The sequence below is a fragment of the Amblyomma mixtum genome, chromosome 8 (genome assembly GCF_055824585.1).
Source record: "Amblyomma mixtum isolate Tamu chromosome 8, ASM5582458v1, whole genome shotgun sequence".
Taxonomy (NCBI): Eukaryota; Metazoa; Arthropoda; class Arachnida; order Ixodida; family Ixodidae; genus Amblyomma; species Amblyomma mixtum.
In genome coordinates this window covers 119826952-119847975 of record NC_143019.1, presented here as the reverse complement: position 1 = coordinate 119847975, position 21024 = coordinate 119826952, and the positions used below count along the sequence as shown (strand labels likewise).

Here is a 21024-nt window from a genome sequence, read left to right as displayed (position 1 = left end):
TGTTCGGATTTCGCCCACACAGATCTGCACAAGATGTCCTGCTACAACTCAATCGGGCTGTCCTCGACCCCGTGGAATGCCCTCACAATGACAAGGTCGTACTCGCCTTGGATTTGAAGGGTGCATTCGACAACGTTACCCACGAGATCATTCTCACCCACTTCTCTCAAACTAACTGCGGCAGAAATGCCTTTCAATACATTCGGCAATTTTTAACCGACAGACAATCTTACATTCGGATCCAGGATAAAGAACATGGCCCTTTTCATTTAGGAACCAGGGGTACACCCCAGGGCGCGGTGCTCTCTCCTCTCTTATTCAATTTGGCTATGATGCGCCTACCGGCCCAGCTGGATGCTGTCGCCGGTGTGCAGCATGCGCTGTATGCTGATGACATCACCCTGTGGGCCACGCACGGTTCCCTTGCAGACATTGAGGCTAACCTGCAGGAGGCGGCGACCATAGTGGACCGTTATGCTCGCCGCTGCGGCCTCCAATGCTCCACCCAAAAGTCTGAATTTGCGCACATACGCCCCTCACCAAAGTGCACAGCCAAAATTTCATTGTCTCTTGAGACAGGTCCAATCCCTGAAAATATCGAAGTCCGGGTACTGGGGCTCTTTATACATCAAGACAGACGGTCAGAAACAACATTGGCCAAACTCCGTCAGGTGGGGGACCAGGTGGGCCGCTTGGTCCGCCGGGTTTCTAACAAGCGCGGGGGGTTACGATGTAAGGACGCCTTGCGGCTGGCGCATGCATTTGTAACCAGTCGAATTCTATATTCGACTCCATACCTCCACCTGCGGAAGCAAGACGAGGATTCACTCGAAGTCATCCTCCGCAAAATTATTAAGCGGGCTCTAGGCCTCCCCGTGACCACCTCCAACAAGCGCCTCCTGGGCCTAGGCATGGTGAACACATTTCGGGAGCTCCGGGAAGCCCACTTGACTAACCAATACACACGTCTCTCGAAGACATCGTCGGGTCGCCGCCTCCTTGCCCGGCTACACATCCAACATACCACTCTCATGGAAGAGCGCGTACGTATTCCATCCCAGTGGAGATGCGCCCTCCACGTGCGCCCTCTTCCCGCGAACATGAACCGTGAGGACCATAATGGCCGGCGCCTGGCGCGGGCGGAAGCCCTGGCCCGCCACTATGGATCGAAACCCGGCGTATTCCACGTGGATGCCTCAGGCCCCCACCATGGGGGATGGTACACAGCCGCAGTCGTCCACCAATCCAAAACAGTGAACGGCCTTACTTTCCGAGCCCGTGACATAACACACGCGGAGGAGGTCGCCATTGCGTTGGCTGCATCTGATTCCAATTCAAAAACAATTATTTCCGACTCGCGAGGGGCATGTCGGAACGTCGAGCAGGGCTGGGTACCGTATCTAGCCTACCGCATTCTTCAAAACAGCGTCTACACCGGTGACCCCGCGCACCGGCGTATCGTTTGGGCTCCCGCTCACATGGGCCTTGAGGGAAATGAGGCAGCTGACGCCGCCGCCCGCGCGCTCTCTCACCGGACATTCCCCTCCGACCCTGACGATCAGGAACTCGAATTTATTCCAGCTTACACCTTCAAAGACATCGTTTTACTCTATCAATCTGGCCATGGTCTTTATCCCCGCCCGTGTAAAGGTCTGTCAAAGGCGGAGGAGCGGCTTCTGCTCCGCCTGCATACTAATACTTTGCTGTGCCCGGCAGCTCTGAAACACTTCGACCCTTCTTTCTCGGGCAGCTGTCCGCACTGTGCGAAGTCTTCGGACATCTACCACATGGTGTGGGCCTGCCCCTCCAACCCTGCTATCCCCCCTCACCCCAACCCAACCCGGGAGGACTGGGAGGCGACCCTGCTCGGCTGCTCTGACCTGCAGGCCCAACGGGCCTTGGTCGCGCGAGCCTGGGCGGCGGCCGATGCCACTGGGGTCCCGAACTGGGGACCTCCACCTAGTATTTGTAAGGGCTGGCCCCCTCTGGGTCAGCTCATGCATAACCTCCTGTATTATACCTGTACATAAATGTTTTCCACCACCACCGGCCGCGATCTAACCAGCTGAGTAAGGGGAAGGTAATGTGTACGTCTGGAGGCGGCTCTAAGGTGCCTGACGATATCTGTCAAGGAAGGAGCGGGATGAGACGATACTCATAGGTAGGCTCAGAACAAGCACACCACCCCGGCTGGCAATTACTGAACTTGTGGCACCTGACATTCTAATGCGTCGCCACGTATAAGTTTGCCGCAGAACAAGTTTTTCATGCAGGTAAGAGGACTAACATTCTAAGTATATATATATATATATATGTATATATATATATATATATATATATATATTATATATAATATACACTGAGATTATCACTAATCGATCAGAATCGATCATTTCATAAAGCAGTCAAAGGCGCTGGCAATTCTGTACCAGCTGAAACTTTGCGAGTGCACAGAGCGCGCAAGGAAATGAATGCGTGTTTTCGTGGTGAAAGTATGTTCACACCGTTTATTACACGTTAGGCTATTAATAAATAGGTCTAATCGACCAGCGAAGGGGCAGAGAGGAGACGCACTGGGGTTCTTCTAGGGGCAAGGTGGCCTTGGAACAGGCGCCTCCACATCAATTGACCCGGCACGAAATTCTGCGGACGTGTCCGGCATCCTGCGATGAAAGTGGAAAAGCATAACACGGGCTCATTTTTCCACTCAGGACCACACATGTATGGTTATCAAAAGAGCGAGCTTTCGCGTAGCACGAAGGGACGCGTTTTTTTACCACTGGATTATTTGGTGCATGGCATCTAACTGTACGAGGCGTCCGTTAATTCCAGATGCCCTTGAATTTGGCGGAGAAACTTCATGTGCTGGAACATATTTGAAAATAAAACGAAGGTCTGGTTGACGAAGAGTGTTAAAAGATAACGGTAGCTGTCTTGACGGCGGCGTGATGACATGACGATTGTGTAAACCCATGATCGCAACAGACTGTTGCAGGCAGTGGCCATAGGCTGTGGCTAGGCCGGTTAGCTTGGCTGCATTGCTGCGCGCTCGCGCGAGGCTGACAGCAGCTGGCACGTGTATCGGGCTCATGCCTTGAACAAACGTCAGGCATACAGCAAGGCAAGTATCCGACGAACGCTACTCACGTTCACGACGGCCGAGCGCACTTTGAATCAATGCCACATCTGTGTCCTGCTGACAGTGTTCCGACATTGTGTCGCTGGTGTGGAAAAGAACTACGCCCGCGTTCGCAATGCCCAGCGCGGACACAGGTAGGCAAGGGCTGCCATAAGAAGGGCGACAAGCGTCTGTCTGCATGTCACGCCAGGTAGACATCGATGAAGCATGAGGACAAGCAGCGAAGGTGAATTTCTCGGACCGTCTCGTCCTTTGATACGTCTTCATGGAAGACAACCATTCTTGTGCAAGGCGAACCTGTCAAGTGGAATAAGGGAGTAATTACTCATTGGCATCCACCCAAGCGCAGCCATACGGCTACAAAGGAAAGCTATACAGCTTTCTCAGAAACTTCGTAGTTAAAGAAAAATTCGTCCTGGTCCGGGGTTCGAACCCGGAACCACCGCCACACCGGAGCAGTCGCTCTACCAATTGAGCTAACCGGGACGGCAAGCTTATGGTAGGGCGAGAGCGAATTGATCAGTAACTCGAAGTGGGAAGAGTGTTGGTCAAAAGTTGAGGGGAATCCCCCAAGGTGGAGTAATTTTCTAATAAGGGAGTAATTACTCATTGGCATCCACCCAAGCGCAGCCATACGGCTACAAAGGAAAGCTATACAGCTTTCTCAGAAACTTCGTAGTTAAAGAAAAATTCGTCCTGGTCCGGGGTTCGAACCCGGAACCACCGCCACACCGGAGCAGTCGCTCTACCAATTGAGCTAACCGGGACGGCAAGCTTATGGTAGGGCGAGAGCGAATTGATCAGTAACTCGAAGTGGGAAGAGTGTTGATCGAGTTACTGATCAATTCGCTCTCGCCCTACCATAAGCTTGCCGTCCCGGTTAGCTCAATTGGTAGAGCGACTGCTCCGGTGTGGCGGTGGTTCCGGGTTCGAACCCCGGACCAGGACGAATTTTTCTTTAACTACGAAGTTTCTGAGAAAGCTGTATAGCTTTCCTTTGTAGCCGTATGGCTGCGCTTGGGTGGATGCCAATGAGTAATTACTCCCTTATTAGAAAATTACTCCACCTTGGGGGATTCCCCTAAACATTTGACCAACACTCTTCCCACTTCGAGTTACTGATCAATTCGCTCTCGCCCTACCATAAGCTTGCCGTCCCGGTTAGCTCAATTGGTAGAGCGACTGCTCCGGTGTGGCGGTGGTTCCGGGTTCGAACCCCGGACCAGGACGAATTTTTCTTTAACTACGAAGTTTCTGAGAAAGCTGTATAGCTTTCCTTTGTAGCCGTATGGCTGCGCTTGGGTGGATGCCAATGAGTAATTACTCCCTTATTAGAAAATTACTCCACCTTGGGGGATTCCCCTAAACATTTGACCTGTCAAGTGGAAGGTCGACAGAGGCGCCGACGAATCGGTCCTCAGTGGCAAGTTTTCGGTCCTAGCTTATGCCTCCCGGCCGCTATCTAGAGGCGGAAAAACGCTATGAGCAAATAGAGAAAGAGGCTCTGGCCTTGGTTTGGGTTTGCGGAAAACAATGGCTACCTGGTCGGCAAGCAATTCCCAATCGAAACCGATCGCAAGCCGTTGGTACCTGTATTTCTGTCAAAACGTCTTGACTGCCTTACACCGCGGCTACAAAGACTTAAAATGCGAACGATGAGGCACCAGTACGAAGTGATATACGAGGTCTGTTAGAAAAGTATCCGACCTTTGGCCGAAGAAAAAAAACTGGCATAACTGGAGCGTTAGAAACCTAATAACCTTCAAAGTAGTCTCCTTGGGGCTCCATATGCATCTCCCAGCGGTGCTGCCATTGCTGGAAGTATTCGAAAAAGACCCTTTTCGGAATGGAATTTAGCTCTGTTGTCGTTGCAGCCATAATGTCCTTTCTTTTCTGAAATCGCGCTCCTTTCAATGACCTCTTGATTTTAGGTAACAGCCAGAAGTCGTAGGGGGACATATCAGGAGAGTAAGGAGCCTGTTGAACTACAGGAGTCTGGTTTTTCGCCAGAAAAGTCTCAATCAAATGCGAGGAATGTGCAGGAGTAATGCCGCGAGGGATGCGCCTTTTGTTGTCCTGAATTCCGGTCTCTTGCGCCGCACAGCACCACGTAGGCGATGGAGGACATCCCTGTAGTACTGTTTAGTCATTCTTTGACCCTGTGGGGTGCGTACTCGTGGTGTGCCACACAGAGGGAGTCAAAAAAGCAGTCAGCATCACTTTGACATTGCTGCGCACTTGTCGGGCCTTCTTTGGTCTTGGTGACGTGGAATGCGTCCTCTGTGACGACTGGGATTTGGTTTCCGGGTCGTACCCGTACACCCAAGACTCGTCACTAGTGATTACGGCGTCGGTGAAGTCAGGGTTAAACTTCAACACGAAGCTGCTTTTTCTCCACTGTCAGCAGCTTCGGCTCGAATTTCGCTGCCACTCTCTCCATGGCCAAATCTTTGGTGATAATGGAATGTGCAGAAAAATTGCTGATGTCCACCTCTCCCGCAATTTCTCGGATAGTCACACACCAGTCCCGCATCACCACAGCGTTCACTTCGGCAATGACCTGGTCATTTCGGCATGTTGATGGCCGACCGGAGCGTGGCTCTCTCTCCACGGATATGCGGCCGTCTTTAAACCAGTTGCACCTCTGCTTAATCTGTGTGCTGCTCATAGCATCATCACCGAAAGTCGTCTGAACATTTTGAATAATTTCCACTTGGCTATCGCCAAGTTTCTGGCAAAATTTGAGGTAGTAGCGCTGCTCCTCTCGCTCCGCCATTTTCCTTGCAACAAAAAACCGACGAGAGCACTGCGCACTCCCTCACTCAAACGCTGCTTCCAGCGACTGACGCTATCGGCAGGCGGGAAAAAATTCGTGCATGCGCACGAGGGTTCAAGGTCGGCTGCTGTAAGCGCGCTTGTTTCATATCCATCAGGTGTTCGCAAAAAAAAAAAAAATAAAGTCGGATACTTTTCTAACAGACCTCGTATGTACCTGGGAGAGAACGGACCGCGGTCGACGCGCTTCCCAAAGCGCCTTTGCAGGAGACTGGCGAGATAGAGCTAGAAAGCGACATCGATGCTTTTTTTTTGCTCTGCGTGAGGACAACCCTTCCCATCCAGCAGCACTGCTTTTAGTGGCTGAAAAAATCCCAAAATTCAGACCGGGTGTGCTTTCATCTTCGAGAGCTCTGCACAAAAGAATGGCCTTCCCGACGAAATTTACCCCTCGAAGTGAGATCTTTCTATGAGTATCGTCAACAGCTTACCGTAGAGGGCGATCGGCTACTCTATGCAGCCCGTGTAGTTGTCCCACTCACGTATAAATTTTGCGCCTCTTGCACGAAGGTCACTTCGGCATCACGAAGATCCAGGCCCGCGCTAAAGTCTAGGTTTGGTGGCCAACAAGTGCCAAAGACATCAAACCACCCTAAAGAATGGAAGGAGATTAAGTCTGGGTTGCAGACTTAAGCAACGTGGTGGCGCCCGCAATGCAGCCTAGATTATACATATTCATTTTTTTATTTATACAAGTACCTGCAGCGCCCAGGGGCATTATAGCAGCGGGGACAATAACAGTAAACATATACCTAAAATGAGCATGTCAAAAATATTGAAAATAAACAAAGAAGGCACATTTGTCTAAAATAAAATAGTAACGCATCACTGTAATGGCGCTCCGAAAAAACAAGTTCTAAAAGGGTGGAAAGCTTCTACGGCAGATTGGCCGCCAGGAAAGAGTGAAAATGTTTATCCGTTTTATATTGTTCTATGCTCTTGGGAAGCCTATTCCAATGTGAAGAAGTATGAGGAAAAAAAGAATTACGAAACATATCAGATCGACATCGCGGTACAAGCACTTTCAAGGTATGATCGCGGCGTTCAGAGATAAAATGTAGAGGTAGAATGTACAAGCTCTTGTTTATTCCCGTGAGATCAGAGTATATCTGGAAAAAAAGTTCTAATTTTGCGGTTAGTCTCCGGTGAGCCAGTGTTTTCCACCTAAGATTTTCCTTAACTAATGTGATGCTACCACGCAAGTTGTAGTTGACAGAAACAAACCTGGCAGCGCGGTTTTGGATGCGTTCAAGTTTTTCCACAAGATAAAGAGCTTTCAGGGTCCCATGCCGCACAAGCATACTCGAGTACTGGACGAACATTAGTGACGTATAGCTGTTCTTTTACTTTTGTGGGGGCTTTATGAAAATTTCGTCTAATGAGGTTTAGCGTTCTAGATGACTTTAAGGTTAAATATTCTATGTGTCGGTTCCATGTCAAATTTTCAGAAAAATAGACCCCTAGATACTTGTAATGTTGAACCTTTTCAAGCGGTAGCCCGTCCAAATTATAAACTGATCTCACGGGAAGACGTTTACGGTAAAATGACACATACTGACATTTAGCGCTGTTTAAAGACATGCCCCATTTAGTGCACCAACAATGAATTTTGTTCAGATCACCATGTATACTGCTTACATCATGTTAGTTTCGTATATTCCTGTAAATGGCACAATCGTCGGTATATAATCTCACTTTACATTCAAGCCCTTCAACAATGTCATTTATAAAGACTAGAAATAACAAAGGCCAAAAAAAAACACTTGGGGCACGCCAGAGGTTACGGTGACATTTGATGAATTAGTACCATTGATTAAAACACTGAGTTCGCCCAGATTAGTAATCTCTAATCCAGTCTACTACTGCAGGGTGTATACAGAGAGAAATAATTTATATAACAACAACGCATGAGGAACTGTATCAAAGGCTTTCCAAAAATCCAAAAAGATGCAGTCTACCTGAAAACCAAGATCAAAATTATAAAAGAGATCATGGGAAAATTCTACCAGTTGAGTCGTGCACGACAGTACAGGCCTGAAGCCATGTTGAGCATTTGAGAAGAAATTATTGTTTTGAAGGTGTTTCATCACAGAGCTGTAAATAATGTGTTTCATACTCTTGCAGCATATGCATGCAAGAGAGATTGGTCTATAGTTTTGTAATGCCTTTTTGGGACCACTTTTGTGGACTGGAATGACGTTGGCTACCTTCCACTCTGCAGGTAAAGAAGTGCTGTATAATGATTTGTTAAGCAAGCCGGTTAAGAAGTGTGCAATTTCTTGCAAGATTTCAATACATACGACGGGATGGTGTCAGGTCCGCATGCTGATTTGTTTTTTAGGTTAGTAAGCAACTTGAGAACACCGTTATATGTGACAGTAACCGCGGGCATGTTCTCATAGGCTTTTTCTTGTGTTTCAGGCAATTCGCCAGAATATGCGGCAGTAAAGACGGATTGAAAATAATAATTGAAACAGCAAGCCTTCTCGTAATCGTCATACACAGTTTTCTCGTCAACTAACAAATTAGGGACACAGGTCACCTCTTTACTATTGATTTTAACAAATTTCCAAAATTCCTTTGAATTTCTCCTTAACCTTGTGTCAAGCGATGACATATAATTATGTTTATTTAACTTTTTTTCTTGATTAATTTTGTAGCTTATCTGGCGCATTTCCTGGAAAACAGACTGCCTCTTGTTTCTTAAATATGTAGCATACAGACGGCGTTTCTTATCAATCAATGCCCGAATTTTCTTATCCACCCATGGCTTATCGTTCCGGCGTCTACGTGTAATAATTTTATAAGGGATGTATTGCTCAATTAGAGCCATTAGTTTATCTCTGAAAAGAATCCAAGCTTCATCTATATCCAGTGACTGGCTGACTCCATAAAGAAGAGGGTAGAAACTAGAAAGTTCACTTGAAATTGACGTGTAATCACCTCGGTCGTAAGAAAACACTTTCCTGGAATGTTTGTGGGCAGATCTAACTGAAGTGGTAGAGCACGTGGCCACAACACTGTCATGGTCACTGATACCAGGGATGACAACTATATCGTTGATCAATGACTGAGAGTTAGCAAAAAACAAATCCAAGGTACGCTCAGTGTCATGACCTCGTCTGGTGCTCTCAGTCACGAATTGGGTCAGGTCATTAGTTGTAATAAACTCTGAAAAAGCTAGAGATAAGATAGTCGAATCAGCCAAAACAGGTTTTCCATTTTTCCAGTGAAACGGCAGGCATATTAAAGTCTCCTCCAAGAATATAATTACTATTTATGGTAGTTAAAAAACTTGATAATTCATTAAATGATTGTGGGCTAGAAGGACCAGGAGGCCGGTAAAAGGACCCATTAGCGATGTAACTGCCATGATTAACTCTAATCCTGCACCACACAGATTCAGAATAATCAAAAGAGCTAGGTAAGTCACTACTCTGAGGGCATTGATTAATAAGGACAAAAACACCGCCACCATGTGTGTTTTTATCACACCGGTACACATCATAGCCACAAGGAAAGACTTCGATATCTGCAACGGATTTATGTAGCCAAGATTCAGTCCCGATAATAACGTGCGGTTGAACAGAGGAAAGCAAAGGAGCAAATTCTTCTACGTTATTTTTCAAACTTGGGCAGTTTACTAGCTAAATACTAAGCGAAAGGCCGCACAAAGAATCAGATTTTGCACTATCACACAAAGCATTAGTCTTTGAGCAGCGCTTGACATTTAGCTATCTTTTTATTTCCCTCCCCGTGTCTTCTCCGCTATCGTAGACAAAAATTTTGTTGCCTATATGCAGCCTGTCGAAACGCAGTTTCAACGAGAGGTTTGTGGTTTGGGCATATTCGTACAGTTTTGAACGAGCGCGTCTGACAGCGGGACTGAAATCCTCACGAATTGCATATTGTTTACCCTTTAGCTTTGATCCACACGACAAGAGCAGTTCTTTAGCTTTAAACCTACAGAAATTTACAATAATCGGCCGGTTCTTTCCTTCACGAAAAGTTCCGAGCCTGTGAGCACGTTCGATATCATTTTTCTCAGAGTCTTTCCAACTTTCATTTTCACAGTCAGATAAGCCAAAAACTATCAAGTTATTTCTGCGTGTCCTGTTATTTGCATCCTCGAGGGACGATTTCGCGTTGACCAGTCTACGCCCATTATCCGAGGCGCCTTCTTTGACTGCAAGTAAATCATTTTGTAGTACAGCGACGGTGTTTTGTAGTTCCTGCAGCGAACGAGCAAGAGCATACTGTTCCCTCTTAACTTCTTCAAGATCGGCAAGAAAACGTGTCTGTCCCTGCTCTGACCTGCGCACAATTGCATAGATGCCCTCAATACTAGTACGTTCATCAATACTACCACTGTCCGGACTAGGGCCAGGATTTAATTCAACATCTCCCGAGAGGAGTAAGAGCAATGCAGAGAAATCACGATAGGACAAAGTACATAAACCCATCCATTTCTTCACCCACTCCAACAAACTGTCGGGGCACGACACCGCAATCACACATCGGTTACACCACCGGTAACAGGAAGCAGGATTTCGATAACCAACCTGGGCGAAAAGACGAGGTAAGCTCATGTCGAAAGCGATGTCGCGCCCCGGCAGCAGACCGTCGAAGTGGAGTTTAAATAGAGCCTCCGCCCTCTTGGTAACAGTTGACGAGGGTGGTCGCCAGGTCAGATAAGTGAATGTATCCAGAGTACCCGATGTTGGCATTTGGTTTGTTGTTTTCCGGGAAAGGCGATGTTCGCACAGCCTCGCGTGCGTCCCACTGTCGCGAAGAAACTGAAGACGGGGCGAAGCTTCCGGCCACGTTGAAGAAGCCGTCGCCTGGCCATGGAATCAGCAGGGCTCCGAAAAGCACCTGTGCGAAAAGACGAGGTAAGCTCATGTCGACAGCGATGTCGCGTCCCCTACATAGGGGGCGCGACAATGTCAACATATGTCAACATGTCAACAATGTCACAATGTCAACAATGTCTCATTGTCAACATAGTTGACAATGGGAACGGCACTGTAAGGCGAAATCGAACCAGACTTATCCCTTTTCTCCAGCCTGCAGAAGGGGAGAGAGACAACCAAGACGTCGTATACGAGGAATATTTGTATGGCGAAATACATGAAGACGACAAGGCACTAACCCTCCCAGGGACTTCAGTTTCTCCAGAAAATTGAGAAACACCCTGCGCTGACGCCTCCCATAGGCACATCGCCCTCTATACATTAGTGGTGCCGAACAGTCCCAGCCTAGGGTCTCAATCTGCTCTGTCCTACCGGCAAACCAGGTGTGGACGTTACGTTATTCCTCCCAAGACTGCTTTTTGTCAGGGGAGATGATGTAGGCAGTAGCCACAGTAGCTAGGCCGGTTAGCTTGGCTGCACTACTGCGGGCTCGCGCGTGGATGGCTGCGGCTGGCACGTGTGTCGTGCTCGTGCTGGTATTCGCGTGGTTGGATTAAACCTGTCCTGCTGGCATCTCAGCACAGATACCTTCTTTAGACCTGGCAGTGGGCATTCATAGAGAAAGCCGCTTGTCACTGTGTGGAGAAAAGGTTAGAGATCACTGCGGCACCCGCGTGGGAGAAGTGCCGAAGCTTGAAGTCCCACTTCATGACGTAACACCTGGACGTCGACATAACAATTCCACACTTTTCACGTCAACTGAGACTCGTGACAGGAAGTCGAGAAACTGAAACCCAAAGCCGATCCCTTATCGATCCCATTTAGATCACTTATCGATACCTTATTAATACCACAATGTTTCATATTTGGCGCCACGTTTGCTCCAGACCCGCCCATATGTTGGACATTTGTGGCTCTAATTAATCCCCCTCAACCCCAAGATTGACTGTACTAGATTTCTTATGCTCTATCCGATGGTGTCATCTTTTTTTTTGCATTCTTGCATTTTTTGCTTCCTAATCATTCCTGATATCACTGTTGCCTTAATAGCTGAATTTTTAATTATAGTTTTCCACTTCTTATTTTCTGATCTCTATATTGTTCTGTACTATCGTACTTGTTTTGGTTTTTTCCCCTGTATGTATTTCTCTCTCCTGCTTGGACATACAACATGTCCACAGTAGTTAAAAGTAAATAAATAAATACCGATTCGTTCGGAGGTAATCGTGCGGGCAAGCTCGGCTCACTTTTTGGACATTTTTGGCTGAATATAATCAACTCACCTAACCCCCGCCCTCCCGCCCATTTTTGATTTTCCGCACGAGATTTTTTGATGCTCTATCCCATGGTACCACTCTTTTTTGCATAAACCTAATCGACGTAATCGGGCGGGTAAGGTCATGATGACACGAAATCGCAAACATAGCCATTCAATGCTCATGCATTAAAACAGGAGCAAACGCAAGTATCGCAGTTGCTTCTTCCCTTGTTGTTCGTTTTGCTGCTGAAGGCAGTATTTCGGTCTTCTGTGTACCTTGAATGGAAAGTAGTTCATTCCAACTCCTTCTTAATGGTCACAGGTCTAACTCTCATAATTGTGACCTTCAACCGCAGGACAGTTCCAAAGTCATCAAGTTGGAAGTATTTCCTAGAGATCTAGCACCGCGAAATCCGCGAATTCAGCATCGTGGAGGTTATAGTACAGGGGGACATCACGTCAGTTGAGACTTGGTGGAAATATCATGCAAGCTGGTCACGATGCTTCAGTGATAGCTGCTACAACGATGAGGATTCATACTCATACTACTGGAAGTTATATATGACTAGCTGGTTGCACCTGTAAGTCTTGTCTCCAGAAGTGATCTCTCTCAGAGTTGTCAGTACTGAAAAGGGATTAAAGTTAGGGGCTTCGTAACGAGTATGTAGCAGCCCCTGTTCCAACCCTTGTGAATTCACAGCTTATGCCTCTAAGGTCTACGAATGGGATATATTACATACCTTCTCGCCAGTGCCGGCTTGGGAAGAGAATAGTGCCTTAGATCAGGCTGTCTCGGCGCCTCCTGGATATGGATGGTCACCGAGTGTCCTGGCCTCGCTGAGCAGACCTACGTCTCCGAGCTTGTGGCGCCGAGATCTGTGGTGCAAAGGGGGGCGTACGAGTCCCCTAGCACCATGAAGGCCTCGAAGTCGGAGCCGGCCGAGCCTCCCAAGGCGCTGCTGCAGCAAGTGGTGGTCTCGCGATCGCTGCGATGTTAGTGCACAGTGAGGATCCACAGGTGGTGGAAACTATTGCGCAGCACTTCATTACAAAATCTCTTTCCCCTATTTCTTCCATCCCCCTAACCTTTGTTCTTCCCTTTGTGTGGTTTCCACCGAGATTTGAGACGGTTACTGAGTGATTTGCTTTGGTTTATGGTTTATGGACGTTTAACGTCCCAAAGCGACTAAGGCTATGGGGGATGCCATAGTGAAGGGCTCCGGAAATGTCGACCGCTAGCGTTTTTTTTATATGCACTGACATCGCACAGTACACGGTCCTATAGAATTTTGCCGTCATCGAAATTCGACCGCTGCGGCCGGGAGCGAACCCGCATCTTCCGGGTCAGCAGCCGATTGCCATAGTCACTGAGCCACCGCGGCGGCGATTTGCGTTGCTCAAATGATTGGCTTTGCTCATAAACCAATCCCATTTTTTTTTCAGGAAGTCAAATAGCACGCGTAACTATGTGGAGCACATGTGAAGTGGCCTTCTCTTTTCCACCGCAGCATCCGTCACAGCCCTCTACCTGTCTACGGAAAGAGGTGCCGTTGTTGAGGGCTCCGGAATAATTTCGGCCACCTGGGGTTCTTGAACGTGCACAGATATCGCACAGCACTCAGGCGATTTTTGCGCTTCGCCTCCGCCGAAACACGGCAGCCGCGGTCGGGTTCCAACTCGCGATCTCCTTTCCAGTAGCCGAACGCGCTTACTCAGCCACCGCAGTGGGATACCACCGGCCGCATGGCTATTTTAGAGCGCAGCTCTTTGGCGTCCGTTCCTGGGTTTCGCGTCGGCGTCGGCGTCGGCGTCGGCCTCGTAACCAGCTCCGCCCCCAATATCACGCTTTTCAATTGGTCGAAATGCTCGTGACGTCACAGTGCGCGAATTTCAAATGGGGCCAATTGTACTTTGGCTAGTAACCATGCAACCAATCAAAGGGATCGTATAGTGATGCTGCAACTAAGTTGGACTGAGTTTAGTTAATTGCTTAATTAATCAATTAGCCTAATTAATATAGAGGAGAATGAAGAGGTCAGAAGAAAAGAAAAGAAAGACGCGCGCCGCAACGACAACAGCGTCCGCGGAAGGAGACGCTGCTGAAAAAAACAGATAAGTACGAAGCCGCGTTCCTTCCACCACCACGCACTTCCCCACTCAGTAAGACGTTGCTCGTTTCATATACGTTGTGTCGAACATCCTAGACAGTTCCAACAATTGACAGGTTAATGACAGAACACGATGGATAGAAATGCAAGAATATAAATATGAAATAGCCTAATTAACCTTTCTAGTTAGACCGCATAAATCAATAAAACCGAGAACGAAATTGGTCGAGTTGGGGAATCGAACCAGGGTCTCCGGAGTGCGATACGAGCACGCTAGCCACTCCGTAATGCCAGCTGAATGGTTTGGAATGAACAAAGGCGCGTCTAGCTAATACGGCGTCTTCGTTCACTCCCATCTTCCCCCTTTCCCTTACGGCGAGGTGCAGGTGTCCACCCAGATATGCGAGAGAGATACATTTCCTTTCCTCAAAAAATAAATTTACCGTCCAGCAAGGCGTACAGCCGAATTGGCGATGGCGTTCTGTGGACTCCCTGGCAGCGTTGCAAGACGCTGTCGCGTTCCACTCTTACAGGCGAAGCTTAACATGTTAACCACACATCAGTAACACACGCAGACAGCCAATGGACGCGTCATTCGCTGGCAGCGCTTGATTCATCATTCACAACCACATTCTTAACGTACGCTCCCTTGCCGCACATGCCAAAGACGTACACCACGATCACATTCTGCGCCATTCCTCTGTACTTTGCTTTGCTGAAACCTGGATGGATCCCGAAGAGCCTCTCGAAATCACAACAGAGCGGCGGGAGTCGCTATCTACTTGCGCACAGGTCTCTCTGCAATACCAGTCGAAATGTTTGGCACGTCACATGAAGTTGGCGAACTGTGCGCCGCAATGTTGCCCAACGGCTTGCTGGTAGTAGCTGCCTACTTCGCCCCTACCGCACTCACGAAAGACGTCGTGCACTTCCTGCAACTCGCATTAACCGTCCATCGATCCACACCGATGTTAGTAGTGGGGGACTTTAATGTTGACATAAAGACAAACAGCAATTTCCTAACACTTATGCGGGAGAACATCCCGTTCCTCTCGCTCGTAACGCGTCCCACGGCTGTGACAACCCCGCGAGGCACTTGTATAGATCTCGTCTTTGAGAATCAAGCATTGGTGTACCAAGTCGAACATATATCAGTCTATTTCTCCGACCACAAAGCTTCCTTCATGACTGTCAAGAACTGTTAGTGGAGTCTTTGTTAAAGGAATACGTGTGAAAAATAAAAAAAAAAAATCTGTGATAGCGCATACATGTGTTGCTCGATTTCTTTGCCTCAATCTATCGAAAAGGTGAAACAGCTTATTTGCTGCGCTCAAATTTCGCATTAGGAAGTAACGTAATCGTCGGTAATTTTTTTTCTTTTTTTCTTTAGACAGTGTCAAAGGCACGCCAAGGCATCGCCTATTTTGCTCGGTTAATGTATCGTGCGAGGTCGATGGGACTTTTTCAAACCACGGCAACCACCTTTTGTTCAATTGCAAACACCTTACTATTCGCTTCTGAAAAACCGCTGCCACCAATATGACCTCCGTCTCGTTCACGCAGGACCAAACATATTTTTAAGCATGAAATGCTTTTTGCCCCCGTTGTCGGCAGTGTGGTGACGTCACGCCGAGACCGAGAGCCATCATCCGGGCACTGAAATCCACTCATCCGGGCATTGAAATCCACTCATCCGGGCATTGAAATCCACTCATCCGGGCACTGAAACCCACTCATCCGGGCACTGAATTCCAGTCATCCGGGCTCTGAAACGAGAACATCCGGGCACCGTACGAGACAACGAGATTTAACGAGACTCTGTAAGCCCTCCTACGCGACCAGTATGCAAGCGCCGGTTGGTCTCCAAAGGAGTCACAAAAAATAACTGCTGCCAGTGCCTTCTCAATGTTTATCAAGATATCAGTGGCTGTGCGTTTGATAATGCACGGAATTATAATTTCCGATTTGTAATAACGCGTGCAAAAAGCACATAAATGCCACGATACACTTCGTTGTCATACGTGATCGCTTAGGGGCTTCGCGGATCGAAGCAGAGCCGCGCAGGCGCACAGGGGCCCGGGGGATAAGCGCTGCGTTCAAAGGGCAAGGCATCGCGCCGAACGGGTGGTGGCGTTCCTCCCTTCCATTACGGTGCGGTTCGGGTGTCCACCGAGATGGCAGAGAATTACTGCGCCATTTCCTTTCCTCAAAAAACCTTGCGTTCAAATGGCAAGGCAACGCGCTGAACGGGTGGTGGCGTTCCTCCCTTCCATTACGGTGCGGTTCGGGTGTCCACCGAGATGACATTAGGCCCGTAAACATTTCATGCTTACTTTACTCTCGGTTACGGGAGAGGAAGAGATTTTTTAGAGCGCAGCTCTTTGGCGTCCGTTCCTGGGTTTCGCGTCGTCGTCGGCGTCGGCGTCGGCCTCGTAACCAGCTCCGCCCCCAATGTCACGCTTTTCAATTGGTCGAAATGCTCGTGACGTCACAGTGCGCGAATTTCAAATGGGGCCAATTGTACTTTGGCTAGTAACCATGCAACCAATCAAAGGGATCGTATAGTGATGCTGCATCTAAGTTGGACTGAGTTTAGTTAATTGCTTAATTAATCAATTAGCCTAATTAATATAGAGGAGAATGAAGAGGTCAGAAGAAAAGAAAAGAAAGACGCGCGCCGCAACGACAACAGCGTCCGCGGAAGGAGACGCTGCTGAAAAAAACAGATAAGTACGAAGCCGCGTTCCCTCCACCACCACGCACTTCCCCACTCAGTAAGACGTTGCTCGTTTCATATACGTTGTGTCGAACATCCTAGACAGTTCCAACAATTGACAGGTTAATGACAGAACACGATGGATAGAAATGCAAGAATATAAATATGAAATAGCCTAATTAACCTTTCTAGTTAGACCGCATAAATCAATAAAACCGAGAACGAAATTGGTCGAGTTGGGGAATCGAACCAGGGTCTCCGGAGTGCGATACGAGCACGCTAGCCACTCCGTAATGCCAGCTGAATGGTTTGGAATGAACAAAGGCGCGTCTAGCTAATACGGCGTCTTCGTTCACTCCCATCTTCCCCCTTTCCCTTACGGCGAGGTGCAGGTGTCCACCCAGATATGCGAGAGAGATACATTTCCTTTCCTCAAAAAATAAATTTACCGTCCAGCAAGGCGTACAGCCGAATTGGCGATGGCGTTCTGTGGACTCCCTGGCAGCGTTGCAAGACGCTGTCGCGTTCCACTCTTACAGGCGAAGCTTAACATGTTAACCACACATCAGTAACACACGCAGACAGCCAATGGACGCGTCATTCGCTGGCAGCGCTTGATTCATCATTCACAACCACATTCTTAACGTACGCTCCCTTGCCGCACATGCCAAGGACGTACACCACGATCACATTCTGCGCCATTCCTCTGTACTTTGCTTTGCTGAAACCTGGATGGATCCCGAAGAGCCTCTCGAAATCACAACAGAGCGGCGGGAGTCGCTATCTACTTGCGCACAGGTCTCTCTGCAATACCAGTCGAAATGTTTGGCACGTCACATGAAGTTGGCGAACTGTGCGCCGCAAAGTTGCCCAACGGCTTGCTGGTAGTAGCTGCCTACTTCGCCCCTACCGCACTCACGAAAGACGTCGTGCACTTCCTGCAACTCGCATTAACCGTCCATCGATCCACACCGATGTTAGTAGTGGGGGACTTTAATGTTGACATAAAGACAAACAGCAATTTCCTAACACTTATGCGGGAGAACATCCCGTTCCTCTCGCTCGTAACGCGTCCCACGGCTGTGACAACCTCGCGAGGCACTTGTATAGATCTCGTCTTTGAGAATCAAGCATTGGTGTACCAAGTCGAACATATATCAGCCTATTTCTCCGACCACAAAGCTTCCTTCATGACTGTCAAGAACTGTTAGTGGAGTCTTTGTTAAAGGAATACGTGTGAAAAATAAAAAAAAAAATTCTGTGATAGCGCATACATGTGTTGCCCGCTTTCTTTGCCTCAATCTATCGAAAAGGTGAAACAGCTTATTTGCTGCGCTCAAATTTCGCATTAGGAAGTAACGTAATCGTCGGTAATTTTTTTTTTCTTTAGACAGTGTCAAAGGCACGCCAAGGCATCGCCTATTTTGCTCGGTTAATGTATCGTGCGAGGTCGATGGGACTTTTTTAGTTTCGAAGATTGTCACAACGGCTTACCTAAAAGGGATAATAAATCAATAAATAATGCTTAAAAGTCTATACCAACCTATTGTTACTAACCATGTAATATTTAGTTTAAATTCAAAACTGATATTCCAGCGCTCTGAATAATCTGTGTAAAAGTATGCAGAAAATGTTTTGAATATTTTAAACGGCGTTATATGCCACTAAGGATAACGATTTGCGACCTAAAAGGCAAAAAAATTAAGAAATGAAATAAAAAAAACTGAAACTACAGTACAGAGAGCGGAGTCGAACGGCCGACCTTCCATACGCAACATGTGCCTCTAATCCACTGCGCCAAAGCGGCGATGTCAAGCCGTCGTTCTGAATGAATATTTATAACCAGCCTTAATGGTGGCTGCTACCTGCCGGTGGGCGGCGCTGTCATCGCGGGCTGTACCGGCTGCATTTGGCGAACACGCATCCGGTGCGCGCCTTATCCATATCGAGAGCTAAGGAGATGCGCCGACGCAGCAACTGCTACACCCTCTGCTAGTCCCATGGTATCACAAAGGCGAAGCCAACTACTGCGTGGAGTTGCACATTCTCGTTTGCCCTCTCGTATTCACGTGACATCTCTGTGGTGGTGCCGGTAAGCGCGCGCCGCTGCCTCTGCTTGGCAAGTCACGTGGTTTGCCTGCGTTCCGCGGGCGCTCGGCTGCTGACCCGAAAGACGCGGGTTCGATCCCGGCCGCGGCCGCTGAATTTCGATGAAGGCGAAATTCTAGAGGCCCGTGTGCTGTGCGATTTCAGTGCACGTTAAAGAACCCCAGGTGGTCGAAATTTACGGAGCCCTTCACTACGGCGTCCCTCATAGCCTTAGTTGCTTTAGGACTTTAAACTCCAACAAACCAAACCAAACCAAGCCTCAAGGTGAAACGCGCAGCAAGATTGACTCTGGGAGACACGTAGGAATAGAGCTCTTGCTCTAAACAGAAATTGCACGGGCTTTACCCGCCGTGGTCGCTCAGTGGTTAGGGCGCTCGGCTGCTGAGCCGGAGTTACCGGGTTCGAAGTCCGCCGCGGCGGCCGCACTTAGCTGGCGGCGAAACGCAAAAGGGGACGGTGTGGTGTGCGATGTGAGTAGACGTTAATAAAAATCCCCAGGTGGTTGAAATTATTGTAGAGCCCTCCCTTACTATCTCCTCTCACTCCCTCCTTTATCCCGTCCCTTACGGCGCTGTTCAGGAGTTCACGGTGACGTGACAGACATACTGCGGCATTTTATATTTCAATTCGCGCCTTCGACGCAACGGATAATGTACACACTGCATTTGTAAAGTGCTTTATTGTTGGAGCTTGCTAAGTAACTCGTACCTCGAAATCATTTTTCGTCGGCAATCTGCCCATTCATTTCGCACAATGTGTCGGCCATCTGTTTCAAAGAATGCGAATAATGCACGTACCAGTTGTATCCCCCCCAAACAATGACACCAGCATAAACAATGTTTCTTACCTGCTCGCGTTCCTCCGGCTGTGGCAACTCCTGTTCGAGGGAAGAATCATCCGCCCTCATTGCTGCGCCGTGCTGCGGTTCCTCCTGAGGCCCGCGCTGCACAGCCCTCTGCATCTTGCGCCGCTGAATCGTGTCGCAGGGATTCAGGCGCTGGAAGCCGGGACGCCGCGTCTGTGGTTCGACTAGAGTGCCGCCACTGATGGCTCCGATGTGCAGAGAACTCCTTGAAGTGCTTTTCTTGGATGTGCTGGGCCGTTCTCGGTGATGGTGGTTCGGCACCCACACAGCCATGACACTCCTTCTGAAGTCGACGGGGGGCCAGTTCAAGTGAGCGCAATCGCGATCCTGTGGCCTGTTCACGCACTTATATGTGGACGATCGGAGGTGGTAACTCTCGATTCAGCGGCTGCTGCAAGCTTGATCTAGCCTACTCTCGTCCGTTGCGTTCGTATCTGTGCCGTGAGCGTTGATGATGCCCAGCGCGAGACGTTCCGAATGCAGCACGTGGCTCGTGCGCCTACCCAATCAACATCCTTTTCTTCTCCTCACTGTGAACGCTGTGATTTGTTGTTGCGGCTGAAGGAAGGATGAAAAGAAAAGTGCGCGGGCCTGCGCACTGGCTCGAGCTGAGCCACAATCACTGCCAGGAGCAGAGCACAGTTGAAAGAGGTGAGAGGATGTCCGCAGCGGCCGCTCTTCCATGTAGATGATACGGAAAAAGGCGCTCGTGGGCTGTGCAATGTCAGTGCACGTTAAAGATCCCCAAGATGTCGAGATTGTTAAGGCGAAAGCCTTTAATGCCTCATCGCTGTCTACAGAAGGTTGTCAGCAGAGGTGTAACGCTTTTCGGTTGGTCGCAATGGTTTTTGAGACAGTTACTGCGTAATTTCCTTTCCTCAGATACTATTTTCATTTTTTTTTCACTACGGCCCCTCTACTTTTTTCTTCTTGCAGTCCCACTTCATCTATAAACGGAGGACGGGTGCCCACCGAGATATGTGAGGTAGTTAATTTTCTTCATTGCGGGCTGTCTTTCTTTCTTTCTTTCACTCCTACTTCCTCCCTTCCCGTAAGGTGCGGTACAGGTGTCCACCGAGAG

At 48.5% G+C, this 21024-nt stretch overlaps 1 protein-coding gene across 2 annotated transcripts; it reads right to left on the bottom strand.

Annotated features, from left to right (window-relative positions):
- Nucleotides 1–2466: 2466 nt before the first annotated feature.
- On the bottom strand, nt 2467–20657 carry LOC149334096 (uncharacterized). 2 transcript variants are annotated; one of them, XR_016284719.1, is made up of 4 exons: nt 19926–20656; nt 12886–13131; nt 10537–10849; nt 2467–2663 (listed from the first exon to the last, which is right to left on the bottom strand). XR_016284719.1 is itself a non-coding variant. In XM_089555016.1 (3 exons), exons 1-2 carry the CDS (start codon nt 20214–20216, stop codon nt 12928–12930), a joined length of 495 nt encoding a protein of 164 aa, XP_089411142.1. In that variant the 5' UTR covers nt 20217–20657; the 3' UTR covers nt 10346–10849; nt 12886–12927. The 2 variants fall into 2 exon arrangements, 1 of the variants encoding a protein (XP_089411142.1); XM_089555016.1 differs by lacking the exon at nt 2467–2663 and having other exon boundaries at nt 10346–10849; nt 19926–20657.
- Between the last annotated feature and the right edge of the window lie 367 nt (nt 20658–21024).

What these genes read in the sequence shown, in the direction of transcription:
- LOC149334096 (XM_089555016.1), bottom strand. Translation starts at nt 20,216, where the DNA reads ATGGCTGTGTGGGTGCCGAACCACCATCACCGAGAACGGCCCAGCACA. An exon ending in AGCCGGAGGAACGCGAGCAG is followed by an intron (nt 13,132 to 19,925) that starts GTAAGAAACATT and finishes CTAACATCGCAG; the next exon opens with CGATCGCGAGACCACCACTT.